Source organism: Hemicordylus capensis, chromosome 17 (assembly GCF_027244095.1).
Source record: "Hemicordylus capensis ecotype Gifberg chromosome 17, rHemCap1.1.pri, whole genome shotgun sequence".
NCBI lineage: Eukaryota > Metazoa > Chordata > Lepidosauria > Squamata > Cordylidae > Hemicordylus > Hemicordylus capensis.
Genome location: NC_069673.1, coordinates 13973792 through 13989354, shown reverse-complemented (window position 1 = coordinate 13989354; position 15563 = coordinate 13973792). Strand labels below are relative to the sequence as shown.

The 15563-nt window shown below is 50.2% G+C and overlaps 1 protein-coding gene across 3 annotated transcripts; it reads right to left on the bottom strand.

Moving 5' to 3' along the window:
• Window positions 1-1620: 1620 nt before the first annotated feature.
• Window positions 1621-15476, bottom strand: TOR4A (torsin family 4 member A). Of its 3 annotated transcripts, none has more exons than XM_053282649.1 (2): window positions 14822-15476; window positions 1621-4438 (listed from the first exon to the last, which is right to left on the bottom strand). In XM_053282649.1, the coding sequence occupies exon 2, from the start codon at window positions 4398-4400 to the stop codon at window positions 3150-3152; it is 1251 nt and encodes a 416-aa protein (XP_053138624.1). In that variant the 5' UTR covers window positions 4401-4438; window positions 14822-15476; the 3' UTR covers window positions 1621-3149. The 3 variants fall into 3 exon arrangements, with proteins under 3 accessions (XP_053138624.1, XP_053138621.1, XP_053138623.1); XM_053282646.1 differs by lacking the exon at window positions 14822-15476 and adding an exon at window positions 10471-10858; XM_053282648.1 differs by lacking the exon at window positions 14822-15476 and adding an exon at window positions 10476-10858.
• Between the last annotated feature and the right edge of the window lie 87 nt (window positions 15477-15563).

Below are 15563 nucleotides of genomic sequence, written 5' to 3'. Positions count from 1 at the left end.
CACCGTGTGTTGCCTGATTAATCTGGGCTGTTGGATGCTGCAGGCTCCACACAGGTGTTGGCAACTTAACTGATTTCTTTACAAGGCAGCACAGCTACCTGGAAGGACTAACACAAGCCTGCAGCAGGTTGAGGCGATTTTCTAATCAAAGGGGAGAGAGAGTGGGGGAGAGGAGGTTCTGGGCTATACTTGCACAAGTAATTCACCATGCCCGGATATAGCACGCCCTACTCCACGTCACCCCTGCATTTAATGAGCCAGCTGGGGGTGGGGTTGTTGGTCCCATCTGGGGGACTTGATTTTGAACAAGGTTTTCCATCACCCCTGGAGATGGAAGAGAGATGACCACATTGAAAGCCTTTCAGCTTGCAGTGCGTTCTCGTGCTTTTATGGTCCTGAGCATGGGGGCCTGTAGCGGCCACATTTGCAAGGATGTTTTAGAAGCTTTGGAAAGATTTTAAAACGCAAAAGCTGGATTTACCTGAATCCAAGACTAGGTTTTCTCCAAGTCTTTTTTTTTTTTTTTTTAATATCAGAAATCGGGAGGTCTTCTGAAAAGAGTCCTGCTGCTTTTCAGTAAATGCAGATGTAACCTGTATTCAGCCTCTGCTTTTTAAGGGGGCCGTCTTTGATTTGGGTAAATTCGGTGCGATAGGATTTTAGCGATGTGGTCAGGAAATGGGCAGCAAAATCCTCCAAAGATTACTCCATGCAGAGAGGTCAACCATTTGTCCGTTGTGACCCTAACCCTTCCCTCTGTGCAAGAATGATTGCAATTTTAAACTAATCATGGGTGTGTGTATCTGTCCAAGATCAAGAAAGTGATAACCCGGAGAAAGTTGTGAGTGCAACAATACTATCCATCTCTAGTGGGGCGGGGGTTAGACCTTTTTGTTCACCCAGGCCTTTTAAATATTGGTTTTCAGATCCAATCTGATTTTTAACTCATTTTTAAATGAGTTTTTTAGCTGTTTTGTACTCTGTTTTGTAGGTTTTCTTCTTCTTCTTGTCTGTTATGATTTAATATGGTATGTGTGTGTTTATGGAGAGGAGAGCTGGTCTTGTGGTTGCAAGCATGCCTTGTCCCCTTAGCTAAGCAGGGTCTGCCATGGTTGCATATGAATGGGAGACTCAATGTGTGAGCACTGGGAGAGATTCCCCTGAGGGGATAGAGCCGTTCTCGGAAGAGCATCTAGGTCCCAAGTTCCCTCCCTGGCAGCATCTCCAAGAGCGGGCTGAGAGAGACTCCTGCCTGCAACCTGGGAGAAGCCGCTGCCAGTCTGGGTAGACAATACTGAGCTAGATGGACCAAGGGTCTGACTCAGTATATGGCAGCTTGCTGTGTTCCTGTATTGTATATTTTAATCCTCTGTTGTGAGTCACCCAGAGAACAATTTGTCATGGGGCAGCTAACAAATAAAGTTGTTTATTAAATTAATGATAATAATAGATATTGCCAAAAATTGACATCAGCATTTGTCCCCTGAGATGGTATCTATGGCCGAAATCTGTAGCCCCAGTTCATGGATTACTTTAGAAATGCCTTCGAAACTCCCTAAAAAGCTGCTTCTCCTCCTCCGTGTTTTACATATGTGCCTAAATAAACTTTTTGACATAGTGTTCTTGAGAAAATAACTTTTATTTACGATGTTCTGGAACAACCAAGGCACAGCACAATCTTCAGCCTTTTGAAACCAACATTACGATTTGTTGCAGTTCAGTCCAACTCAAGTTTTCTTATTTGGATCATGGAAGATTTACATTTTCCCCAATATGAACATCTCTCTCTCGTTGTTTCTGCTATTATGTACAGTCCTACCTACGACTTCCTTGCAGATCTGTCCTTTTCAGCAGTTTCCGCGTTTGCTGGCCCTCTGACTTTCCAGTTTGCATACATCCCACATGTTTAGGAAAATGGATAAAAGCGACGTGAGAAAGTGGCAGGAAAGACGCCGGAAACGCCAATAAGGGCTCCAGGAAGTCAGAGAGGGAGGTGCAGAGGGCGGAAGATAAACAGGCAGGAGAGAAACACAATCCCGATGCAGAAATTATTCTAGCCAGGCCAGGCCGACATCTGGAAGTGGGCAGAGCACGCGACAGCCCGCAGGGGACAAACGGGTCTTGTGGCAGCAAGCATGTGTCGTCCCGTTTGCTAAGCAGGGTCTGGCCAGGTTTGCATTTGGAAGGGAGACCGTGTGTGAGTGCTGTAAGAACTCCTCTTTAGGGCAGGGGTGTGAAAACCATGGGTCTTCAGCTGTTGAACTACAATGACTGGAAGGCAAGGTTTGCCCACCCCTGCCTTAAGGGAGGGGGCCATCGCTCAGTGGAAGAGCATCTGCCTGCTTGCATGCAGAAGGTCCCAGGTTCAATCCCTGGCAGCATCTCCAGGTAGGGCTGGGAGAGAGGCTCCTGCCTGGAACCTTGGAGAGCTGCTGCCAGTCAGTGTTGACAATACTGAGCTAGCTGGACCAAGGGTCTGACTCAGTCGAAGGCAGCTTCCCGTGTTCCCATCAGGTGCCCTTTCCCTCTGCTCTGCTGCTGCCAGACCTCACAGAGGGTTAGGCTCCAGGCAGTCAGGTTCCAAGAGAGAAGCTGTAAGTCCAAGAGGAGTCGAGAGGCAAGGGGACCAGGAGAGACAGAAGCCGGCAAAGAGTCCAAGCCAAGCAGGAATCACCGTCCGAAGGACTGGCCTATGGATTCTGTAACCCCAGTTCAAGACCAACCCTCTGCACCCTTGACTCTTCCTGGTGGGAGCCCCCAGTATTCAATATTCGGTAAGGGGCCCAGAGCAAGTAGTGTAGAATTGATGGGAAACGTGGCAGTGTGGTCTAGACAATGAGTGGAGAGAGGGCAGAGACGTTCATCCTCCGCTCAGCCACTGAGCAGAGGGGTGGAATAGAAGACCTCTAAGGTCCCTTTCAACTCTAACATTCTAGGATGCCAAGTTGGAGACAACAGGACAGAATATGCCGATGCACAAGATCTCAGAGGAACGGTCCGTCGCCGAAAGAGCTGCTGTCAGCTGTCTTAATTGATTCACACTCATCCCCGTTCATTTGGGAACGAATGTAACCCCAGGTAAGAGCAAGGAACCCCCCGTGATGGGGAGAAAACCCCCAAATATTTTGCTCTGGGATTTCCACCTGTCCTTAGAGCAGGTTGACTTTGGCCACCACTTGCTTGCACCCCCCAACGGCATACTGCAGGCCTCCCTTGGTGTAATAGTTGAGCTGGCCAGCCAAGTCCTCTATGTGGTTCGGATCCGGGTACACGCCCTCGCTCATCATCTCCTCGTAGAAGCAGCTCAAGATGTGGCTCTTCTCCAGCAGCACAAATGGGACAACCTCCACCAGCGCCCAGAGAGGATGGAGGTGGTTGAGAACTGGGCGGAGGGCGGTCTGCAACAGCCCCATCTTCTGCTTGGCTTGGGAGACGTCGCTGGAGACGTTCTGAAGGAGGAAGTTGGTGATCTCGTCTCCCCCCAAGTTGCTGATGAGAACGTAGATGGCGTTCAAGAACTCGTTGGTTTGGTTGGTGTGGAAGAACCCGCCCAGGGTCTCTAGCAAAGCCGGAGACATGACTTCTACCTCGTCCAAGATAAACAAAGGGATCTTCTCTTCTATTTCGGCTCGGGCCACCATCTCGCTGATCGTCTTGGATAAATCTAACTGGCACGCCAGCACGGAAGTCTCGTCCCGACACTGGTGCATCGTGAAGTAATGGAGCACGAAACCGTGGCCCACGACCGCCCGGAAGTGTTTGGCCAATAGCCACCCAACGTGGCTCTTCCCAACTCCGCTCGGCCCATTAAAAGACACCACCAAAGGTTTGTTGTGCATGTGGGTGGCCAGGTAGTCCTTCAGCAAGCCCATGATGCTCTCGATGGCCAACGCTTGCCCGAACACTTCCCGGTGCATGGTTTTCTCCAGGCCGTCCAGGTCGTATTTCAAGAGATTATCGTCCAAGTTCTCGATGGCATTGAGGATTTGGAAGCACACGATCCCCACCAGCAGGAGAAGACACCGTTTGGCTTTGCTCTTGTGCTCCGCCGGGAGGTACTTCTTGGAGCTCCCGGAGGGGTACAGTACCCGGGGGTTTCGGTACTTCTTCTTCCGCTTGCTGCCTCTGGTGACGGGCTGTGGCACGGAGGTGTCAAAGGTGAAGTACCGAGAACTCTCAAAGTTCCTTTGGCTCAACAAGGAAGAGGAAGGGTTGCCCACCCGGGCTTTCCCCGACGAGATCTGCCGCTGAAGGAGCTTCGCCTGGGAATCTGTGGCCAAGAGGCCTTTTTTCAGGACATGGGCCACCCGCCGTAGGCGAATGACGGCCCGCACTGGGGAGGACAGCAGGGAGAGCTTCTGGGGCGCCTTTTGAGGGCTTCCAGGCTTCCGGCCATCCATCTTCGCCTCTTCCTGCAGGCCTCTCAGTCCCGTCTTCTCTGTGGAAGAAGAAAAAGAAGGGTGAGCACGAACGACAGTGGGGCACAGTGGTTAGAGCATCGGATTAGAAACTCCCCACTCTGCCATGAAATGCCCAGGGAGGCCTTGGAGCAGCCAGCCTACCTATCAGGGTTGTTGTGAGGCTGAAAACGAGTACACCCCCAGGAACGCCACCCTCAAGAGGTTGGAAGGATAGATGCTTACTGCAAATGTATTCATAATTAGATATGTCAGGACCATCTCTATTTAACAGCCCCAGACAGGTACAGGGGTATTGTCTTTTGGGGGATGTCTCTTCCACCCCCTTGCTTTTTATCAGCCCCCATCAACACAACTGAGTGCAGCCCAAACGTCTTATAACTCAGGCTCATGTGAGAGGTATAGAATTTGCAAGGTCAGACCAAAGAGCCACGCAGTATCCTGCACCCAACAATTATATCCTGCATCCTGCAATCCTGTTTGGAAGCTATTTCAGCCAGTGGCCATCACTCACATCCTGTGGTGGTGAGTTCCACATGCTAACTATGCATTTCCAGGAGGAAGCTTTTTCTTTTACTGGCCCTGAATCTGCAGCCGATCAGTGAAGAATCAAGACCCTCCTCACTATCACACATGTGTGTTTTTTAAAGAGAAAAACTGACCAGTCCACATCATGATTTGGAGGTCTCAATTTCTTGCCTTTTTCTTTCTGTTTAAACCGGAGGAAACACACCTTGGAGGCCAATAGCACCCCCCAGTGGCTACAGCCAAATCTATTCACTCTGATAACTGATGAGGATTTGGGGGGGGAACCACGTCTTTTCCCTCTGTAGTGCTGGTGTGGTTTGGTTGCTCTTAAGTTTTAGGGGGGGAGTAGATGAATTTAAAGAAAAGGAAATTGAGCAGGGAAGGGAAAGAGAAAATTGATTTAAGACTTCCCTTTCCCAGAAAAGTCCCTTCCCCTTCCCTGACAGTTTAGTACCAGAATACCTCTTTGTGCCTGTCAAATGCTTTATTTTTTCCCCAATATTTAGAACAGCACAAAAAAGTTCACAAAGTGATTTACACAACAGAGACTTTAAAAGAAAAATTCTCCCTCCGCCAAAGGGGATAATAGTCTAAAAAGAAATCTAAAAGACCCACCAGAAACAGTCACTGGAAGGCGTGCTGTGCTGGGACTGAAAAAGGTGCCTCTTTGCTCCGTGAGGAGGGGAGTTTCCCAAACTGTGCCACAGGAGGGCCTGAAAATGGTTCTCTGCCCCAAAGCACTCACAATCCAAAAAACAAAACACAGGGGAGACCCCAGCAACCGTCACTGGAGAAATGCAGTCTTGGGCTGAATAGGGACGGTTGTTCTCCCTTTGCTGAATAGAAGAGAATCACCACTTTGAAAAGGTGCCTCTTTCAAGATTAACAGGGACGATTCCCAGACTGTATCACAAAAGAGCCTGAAAATGGTTCCCTGCCCCAAAAGGAACACAATCTAGAAAGAAGGCAACAGCCACCGGAAAGCTTCTATACTGGGTTGAATAGGGACAGTTGCTCTCAAGAAAGCTGTCATTTTAAAAAGGTGCCTTTTTGTGAGCAGGAATGATTCCCAAACTGTGTGCTCCAAGTGGGGCTGGAGATGGTTCCCTGTCCTCAAGGGGCCTACAGTCTAAAAAGAAATACCCCAGCAAAGGCCACTGGAGGGATTCTGTACCTGGTCAGATAGAGACAGTTGCTCCCTGCATGCTAAATATCAGAGAATCACCACTTCAAAAGTATATCAGAGAATCGCCACTACTTTGCCTAGTTAGCAGGGATTAAGTGTATTTGTCTGTGCCGTTTTTGACTTTTGTTTGTGGCCTTAAAATGCCACCCGTTAAATGGATTGCTCTGACGGTGCAATTCCCTCCCTTCAGTTTTGCATAGATTGTTTGCTTGGCGTTATTTCCGGAGCTTCTTAGCAGGATGATAAGAGTTTTAAACATCAACGAGGACGGACAATAGAGGCAAACTGGGCCAGGGAGAGAGAAGAGAGACATGAAGCTGAAAGATATAAGCCTGTTCTCAGATCAGGAAGGAGCAGGCAGACCTCGGGGTCTGGGCTGCCATTCCCAGTATGGGGGATCTGATCCCCGTGGAACCTGACCTCTGTTTTAGACAGATCCCAGAAGGGGCTACCCCTTGCATTTTGATGGGAAGAGCCAAAATATTGGGAGAGGGTTCAGAAGGGGCAAAGTATAGGTTTCCTTCTGCCCTGATCACTGGACAAGAAGCACCGGGGAGAGCAAGAGGAGAAGAGCTGGTCTCCTGGGAGCAAGCATGAATTGCCCCCTTTGCTAAGCAGGGTCTGCCCTGATTTGCATTTGAATGGGAGACTCCATGTGTGAGCACGGTAAGAGATTCCTCTCAAGGGATGGAGCTGCTCTGGGGAAAGTATCCAAGTCCTCTCCCTGGCGGCATCTCCAAGATAGGGCTGGGAGAGAAACTCCTGCCTGCAACCTGGGAGAAGCCGCTGCCAGTCCGTGCAGATAGTACTGAGCAAGATGGGCCAAGGGTCTGACTCGGTATATGGCAGCTTCCTGTGTTCCTTGCTCTATTCCGGTCTGGATGGCTCTTCCTAGGAACAGGATGCTCAGCTAAATGGATCTTCCTCTCCAACCCAGTCGAGCTCTTCTTACGTTCTTCAAGTTCAGACATCGTTTCTCTCTCTTCCCGAGAGAGGAGTCAGGGGGCCTTCTGGAGCTTTCTGTAGTTCTGTTTTCTTAGAGGAAGTCAACTAATCCATGGGAGGACTGTGTCCTAACCACACATGAGTCAGCCGCCACAAACATCAACGAAACATAGCTTGGACCTATGGCAGCACGGCAGATTTGCAACCGGTAGGTGCCGTACAGAAGGAACGGACAGAGACAGGGCTTTCCTCTGCCTCGGGACTGCCAGAATCCAGTGAAATTGACCAGCAGTTGGCTCAGGGCAAATGAAAGGCAGCTCTTTGCCTGTGCAACATAGTATCGAGGAGATGGAACTCACTGACACAAGATACAACCGTGGCTTTAAATTAGGGGTGGGTAGGGTCATAGCTTAGTGGTAGAACATCTGCTTGGCATGCGGGAAGGTCGTTGGCATCCTCTCCAGGTAGGGCTGGGAAAGACTCCTGCCTGAATCCCTGGAGAGCTGCTGCCTGAATCAGTCCTAGATGGACCAATGGTCTGACTTGATATAAAGCAGCTTCCTGTGTTCCTATGAGGTTTTCACACATTCACAGAAAACAGATCTGTATCAGGGATGACACGCTGTCATTGCTAAAAATGAAACTTCCACATACGGAGGCAGTATACCTCCCCTTCTCAGGTTCTGCAGACACAGAACAACACACTCCCTCTTGGCCTGCAGGCCCACTTCTCAGAAGCAGGGAGTTGGCTGCTGTATTGAAGCAGAATGTGCATTGTTCCGAATTTTGCTTTGGAAAATGCGGGGAACGGTTTCCTCTCTTTCTTTCCCCTGCCAGCTTTTGGGAGGGTTGCATGGCAGGGTGGATTTCATGGGCCAGAATTGGGCCTCGGTGACGTGAGCATCGATACTGCGCTTGGGGCGAGGCAGGGGCCTATAAATCAAACCAACAGCGGCGTCAACGGGCCTTGAATGTGCAAATGCCAGCGAGGGTCACCAGGTATTTACTGCGGAATGCGTCAGTTGAAGGTGGATTCCTTCCCCGTTCGCTGCCCGGAAGGCTCGCCCTAGCTACTGATTAGCCTTGCGATTCCCCGGGGTGGGTGCAGGGGTTGGGGGTCAGAGGCAGAGCAAACCGGTCAGGCCTCATTCCTAGGGCTCACATCACCAAGGCTGAACCTGGTGGGTTCCTGCCCTCACATCTCATGAGCCCCGTTTTCGCCCCTTTCCGAGGAAGGTCCCCCAGGGAAGGAGAAGGGAATTTTCAGGCTCTGAATTTTCCCGTGCGGAATGTTGCAGAAGCGATTCCACACACAGAACTGAAACACGCAGAAGGGCACCGTCAGACTTTGGATATGGGACATTCTCCACGCGGATTTGCCCATGCACCACTTATTCTCGGAGGCGGTTTCCAGGAATTTGGCCGGGTTGGATTCCATTTTGGCGACATCTTCCCATTCATTTTCCTTCCCCTGCCCCCCCCCCCCGACTTCATCCCCTAGAACTTTGTGGCATCTGTGGGTTATGATAAATGTACTGTCCACTCTTTCATCCAGTTGATGGACCCCAAGTTACTGAACAGCCCCGGACACAGCTCTAAGCCTTGTAGGGAACTGTTCTTGCATGGTAAGAGCACAAGCGTTTTGCAGAATGGAGTAACTTTTGTTGGACTAGGACCGGGGAGAGCTGGGTTCAAATCCCCGTTCAGCCACAAAACTCTCTGGGCTAGTCATTTCTTTCTAGACGGCTGCCTAAGCCTACCTCACAGGATTGTTATGACGACAAATATAACTATGTGCCCCACCCCAGGCTCTTCAGAGGAAGAACATGTAAAAATACAAATAAACATTAAATCATATCACAATAAGGATGCTTTCACAGGAACAATTCACCATCATTTTGTCCACTAATTTTCTGGGCTGCCCCCTTGACTAGCAAGTATTAGCAGTCTCCGTGAGTCTCATGGATGTCCTGAATCACCATGACTGACACCCGCAAACTCTTTCCCTCTGGATGCAGGGTTGCCATATTTTCCCACTGATCCTGCTCTTGTGCCTTGAAAAGCAGCCTCACAAGCACAAATTGAGCTAGTTAAGCTTTACCTACAATCAGAGGCGTTCTTACCCCTGGACCTTGGGGCCAAGGTCTAGGATCTCCACAGCCTCCCCCCACCCCCAACATCTTTTGTCTGTCCTGGGTGGTATGGTTTGTGCCCTCAAGGAACCTATGTGTTAAAAAAATGATGCTTAACTCACTGTGCACCTCTGCTTATAACACAGGCAATCATCTCCTTGAGTTCTCAGTGCAGCAATGCAGGCTGCAGAGGAGCAGGACTAGTCAAAAAGTTGGCGCCCCTTTCCTCCAGATTTCTGAAGGTGTGTGCCAAATGGTGAAGAAACCATGTGGTTTAGCAACTTGCACTGGTGGAGAATGTGAAAGCAGTGCTAGTTGCTGCACGCCTAGACCAGAAATCATTTTGCAGTTTTACATTTTGTTTCATGGCCATGAAGCTCCCACATGCTTTCCTGACAGCAATGGCCGCATAAATTACTGACGTGTAAAATTCGTGAGACCCAAAGCCCTCTGTATCTTCCCCATCCCAGCTTCGCTCTGCATTTTCACACTGGCAAAAGACTCTTGCTTCCATGCTCCTTGCAACTGAAGCATAGGAACCCTGAGAGAGAAAAACATAGCACCCCATCTCAAACTTTTTAATCAACTTCCACTCCTGGACTTTTAGCGACATCTCAGCCTGCATATATTAGCAGATGGGTTCCCCCCCCCCTTAAAGAACACCACCTGCTTAATATCTGGAGACCACGCTATGAAAGGCATGGGAGCAGACCAGGTTGGTTTATTCTGGCAAGCTGGCAACCCTATCACAACTCCACGTGGGCTGCTCCTTTCCCGCCCAGAAAACAAACCAGGTGGAGAGACGGACCCGACAGCAGAATATCACCAGCCAGGGGGGGCGGGGGTTGCCAACATTAGTTAGACGACGCTCCTGTGCTCGACACAGCTGCAGTTGTGACGCTTTCCCTGTTGTTTTACATCGGGATGAGCCTCAGCTGCTAAACATCGGCATGTCAGGCAGAAGCTGCTGAAGGCACCACAGTCCAGACAGGCGGGGAAAGGGGACCACTTTGGGGTGCCAATGTTTTCCAACAGCCCTGCTCCTCCGCCTTTAACAGCACCTTAATCTGTCCACCAGACTGAAAAGCTTCTGCCGGTCTCTGCAGACTGGGAAGAAGAGGCCAGACCTTTCCCCCCCCCTCCCACCCCTCGTCAACTGGCAGCCACCCAACCCTATCAACCCTCTGCCCCCCAAAGCCGAGCCGGTCCACTCCACAGACATGCCCAGCCCCACCACAACCAGCCAGGAACCCTTCAGTACCTCACCATCAGGAAACTGCCTGCCCTCCTCGCCGTGGAGAGGCCCGTCCCATCTGGAGGCTAAAAAGCCGGGGTCAAGGTGCTGGAGAGGCCGGGTGCAGGTCCGCCGGACGTCAATTTATTGCTCCTCTGGTGCAAAGAGGCTGGGCGAGTGAGTGTGCGTGTGTGTGCATGTGTGTGAGAGAAAACGGCAAGTGTGAGAGCAGAGCCCCCGCTCCCTGGCTGTGGACTTCCTCTTCTCCGCCGCACAAGGCCTTATCTATCTCCCTTGCAGTGCAGCTGTGCCTTGGCTGGCGGAGAGCAGGGTTGGCTCACGCTCTCAGCTCTTGCAGGGAAATGTTGAGAAAGCAACATGAGCGCACACACACACACACACACACACACTCTGAGGCCCCAGGTCCATTCATTGGCTGTGGCTGGACCGCACAGGAAACCCGACTCGAGGAAGATCCGACCTCTCGCGCCACTCCTTACTGGACAGGCCCCGCCAGGCGGTGACTCGGGTCACCGAGAGGCGGGCGGGCGGGCGGCGGAGGGCAGGCCCACGGCACTTCCTTGACCCGTGCGGATGGGAAACATTGACCCAAGCTGTTCCTGGAGAATCTCCCCCCTGATATATATATATATATATATATATATATATATATATATATATATATATATATATATATATTTCCCCCCCCAGCTTTTGGGAGAATTTTGGAGTGGGAAGGGATCCTAGAGGTCCTATAGTCCACTCCCGTGCCTGCTCAGTGCAGGAAGTTGCGACAGCATGCCTGATGGATGGCCCTCCGACGAAGAGGCCTCTGCATGAGGCAGGCTGTTCCACAGTCCAACAGCTCTTACAAGTTAGGGAGTCCCTCCTAATGTCTAGTCTAAATCTGCTGGCTTCTAACGCCATAGCATTTTTAAGCTGGAAAGGATCTTGGAGGTCTTCGGAATCATTCCCAGACAGAGATTCCTACTGGCCATCCAGGCTCTGGGTCCCCCCCCCAAAAAAAACCATATCAAGCCATTAACATTTCCAGGCTTGCTGATGCTGCTTCCCAGAGACTATCACTCAAGGCCACAGACTCTGTCAACTCTTGACCGGGCGTTGGGTCCAATCCAACCCTTCCACAAGGATGGAAAGGGTATCTCTGTGACTGTCACCAGGCAGACTGAAGGCTTTGCCCGAGACAGCAGATTAGGGGCACAGTTTTAGAGGGGTGAATTTTGGACCGGTGCTGCCCAAAATATGACACCTCAGGGTCTTTATTGCAGTGGCTCCGATCTTATTTTTTACATTCCCCCCACCCATTTATATCCTGCTCCTCTTCCAAAGAGCTCAGAGCAGTGTCCGTGATTACGTCTATCCTCGCAACAGCCCTACGAGGTAGGATAGGCTGAGAGAGAAGTGACTGGCCCTGAGTCATCCAGTGAGTTTCATGGCTGAACAGAGATTTGAACTCGGGTCTTCCCTGTCCTGGTCCACCACTCTAACCATGATACCATGCTGGCATTGCACCCACATGTCAAGCCTTGCAATCTTGCACCCACCCAATGCATAGCAAACAGAAGCCAAATCTGTTGCTAGACAACACCCACGATAAATACAGAATCAGGCTGCTCTTTAGGCTGATTTGATCGCCTGGGTGTGCCACATTTTATTCTGAAACTGGAACAGACAGAGCCCCATGCCTCCAACCAAAGAGGAAATCTGATCTTTCCTTTAATCCCACCCTTCCCCAAAAGGAACGTAGTGTAACCCAGTGTTTCTCAACCACTGGTCCGTGGACCGCTGCTGGTCCGTGAGGCATTGGGTACCAGAGCGTGAGGCATCACTAATAAAAATCACTGTCCCGCCACCCCCAAAAAACCCCACAGATCTGCTGCCACTGAACTATGGCCCTATACCCCAAAATAAACGAGAGACATGAGCTCTAACGGAAAGCACCAGTCTTCACAAGATATAGGGACACAGGAAGCAAGCTGCCATATACTGAGTCAGAGCATCGGTCCATCTAGTACAGCATTGCCTACACAGACTGGCAGCAGCTCTCCAAGGCTTTAGACTCGAGGTTTTTCCAACCCTCCCTGGAAGTTTTTCACACAGGGCTTTTAAAGCCCTTCAACTCCCGTTTCCTCCGGAATGGAGGGGGTGCGTTGACATATCAGCCACATTTACTCTGAAGTCCCTGCAAGTTATTGGGGAGCAGTTCACACACAATTTGGGTTTTTCCCCACAGCATGTGAGAGTGTAGCCCGGTTTATATCCAGGGTAAAAAAAAAATCCACTGTTTGTGTTGGTTTTTTGGGGACAACTTTGAGTTTGCAGAAAAGCCTCCCAGTAAACTTGGGGTAAAGCCTGCTGTGTGCAAAAGTAGCTGGAGATGCTGCCAGCCAGGGATTGAACCTGGGACCTTCAGCATCCAAGCAGACGCTCCTCCACTGAGCTACGGCCCTGCTAGAGATGATCTTACAGCAGACAGCAGCACCCACCGGTAGCCACCTATCCAAATGCCAGCCAGGTGGCCCCTGCTTAGCAAAGGGGACAATTAATGCTTTCTATCAAGAAGACCATCTCTCTTCGCCATGGGAAGCTGCCTTATACTGAGTCAGAGCATTGGTGCGTCTCGCTCAGCATCGCCAACACTGGCTGGCAGCATCTCTCCAACGTTCCAGACAAGGGTCTTTCCCAGCCCGGCCTGGAGATGCTGCCAGCAAAGAGGGTGTTCTCTCTGCCACTGAGCTAAAGGGCTACCCGCCGGGTTGCTACTCACTCACCACCGCAAGGGTCCCCCGCATCAACGGAGTGCAGCCCCATGACATGCCCCCTCTTGCTTCCGCAGCCAGAAGCCTCTAGATCCAGCGCCCACTCCGTCCTGCTCCAACCGTCTTCCGTCATGCAAAATGAACTCCGTCATGCAAATTGCTTCGAAACCTTCAACAATAGGCAGGTGTACTCTCTCTCTCTCCTTTGCATACCCATCATGTGTGCCAGGAAATGTACAAAACAAACACACGCACGGACAGACACACACACAACGCAAAACCAGTCATCCCATTCAACTACAGTCACCTATTTGCATGGGCATCAGTCCTACCCGGCCAATGATTTGGAAAAAAAGAGTAGGAAGTTTTTTTTGTGGGGGGGGGAGCAGAGGCACTCTTCCCCCTGGACTTTGGGACCGAAGTCCAAGGCCTCCACAGCCGCTGGGCACCCCCCAGATTCTCTTTAGTCTACCCAGCATGGTGTGGTCGCCCAGCAGAGCATGATGATGCTTCATTTGCAGGGGAGGGGGGGCCTCCAACGGTCTTTAGGTCCAGGCTCCAAAATTATCTAGGTGCACCTCTGGGAGGGAGAAAATCTCAGGGCCTTTTTCCCCACACAGCCAGTTTTACTGCGAGTTCGAAGTTGCCCCCACAAAAGACACAAAAAGCGGCTTTAAAAAAACAACAACTCTGGATATAAATCGGGCTACACTCTAACGTTCAGTGAAAACCCCAAATTGTGTGTGGAGTGCTCCCTGATAGCTGGCAGGGACTTCGGGGTAAATCTGGCTGATCTATGAGCGCACGCCCTCCATGGGGAGATGCGATGTGGAGAACGCCCAGCAGGAAGAGCTTCAGTCAGAGCTGGCAACCCTAACGCTAAGCATGACACACCTCCACCCCGGCAGGCATGCTGGGCTTCTGAGGAGCTGCGTGCAAGGCAGAAATCCAACCTGCGCTCCATTTAGCGGCGCAAGGCTAGGGGAGCATCACCTGTTGAACTTTGGCACGCCACACAGTTGCATAAGGTGCAGAAGGTGCACCAGAGGGGAAAGTGGCCATCACGGCTGTCATCGTGGACTGAAGCTATCTGGGAATCCCCCCCTGCTCTAATGCTCTCTAATTTTATTAGTCTGGTTTTACATCGCAACTGTTTTATAAATGTTCTGAGCCGCCCTGAGCGGTAATATACTAAAAGGGTGGGGAATAATTATTTTGAATAAATAAATCAACGTTGTTTTAAACAAGTAAGTTAAGAAGGGCACCGAGCCAAGGTTCTTCCTTGCAAATGCTCATGCATTTGAAACCCCTGCTCAATGGGCAAAGAGGCACCTTTTACCGTGGTGATTCTCTTTATTTAGCAGGGGGAGAGTAACTGGCCCTATCCACCCCCAGCACAGGACTTCCAGTGACTGTTGCTGGTGTCTATCTTATGTTTCTTTCTAGATTCTTTGAGGACAGGGAGCCATCTTATTGTTTGTTATTTCTCTTTGTAAACCACCCTGAGCCATTTTTGGAAGGGCGGTATAGAAATCAAATTAATTTAATAATAATAATAATAATAATAATAATAATAATAATAATAATAATAATAATACCCCTTGAGGATTTCAGCTGTTCATGCTTCCTTTGTAAGTTGCCTGACTTGACGTTGAATTTGTTGTTTTGAAGAGGCCCCTTCACACGTGATGTTCAAGTGTTCAGTGTACACAGGCACAGGTCTGTACACAGGTATAGTCATTCACAGGTTATGCTGAATGCAGGTACAGAAGTTCAGTTCCTATCTGTATGATGCATTTGAAGGGCCTGTATCCTGGTTCCCTTTTAGAATAAACACAGGTACAGCGGGGGAAATGACTTGCCGAGCAAGCAAGAGGTTGCTGGTTCAAATCCCTGCTGGTATATTTCCCAGAATATGGGAAACTCCTATATCGGGCAGCAGCGATATAGGAAGATGCTGAAAGGCATCATCTCACACTGCGTGGGAGAAGGCATTTCTCCTGTATTCTACCGAGAAAACCACATGGCTCTGTGGTTGCCAGGAGTCGACACTGACTCGACAGCACAACTTTACCTTTACAGTCATTCACACAAACACGTATGAGTGTACAGACATCTGTACACTCATACACCATAATGTCTGAATCGGGCTAAGGTCTTTCACCGTTCCTTTTACTGCTGCTGCAATGGCTTCTTGGTTTCTGTCTTAATCTGTTGCTGCTCTCGAGAACTGGCATGGGTTATTATTTTAATATCGGTTCTGTTTTTATCCTTGCGTTTGTAAACTTTAAGCTCTGTGCATGTCAAGGAAAGGCAGTAAGTGCATCCCAACCATGCATC

What these genes read in the sequence shown, in the direction of transcription:
- TOR4A (XM_053282649.1), bottom strand. Translation starts at nt 4,400, where the DNA reads ATGGATGGCCGGAAGCCTGGAAGCCCTCAAAAGGCGCCCCAGAAGCTC.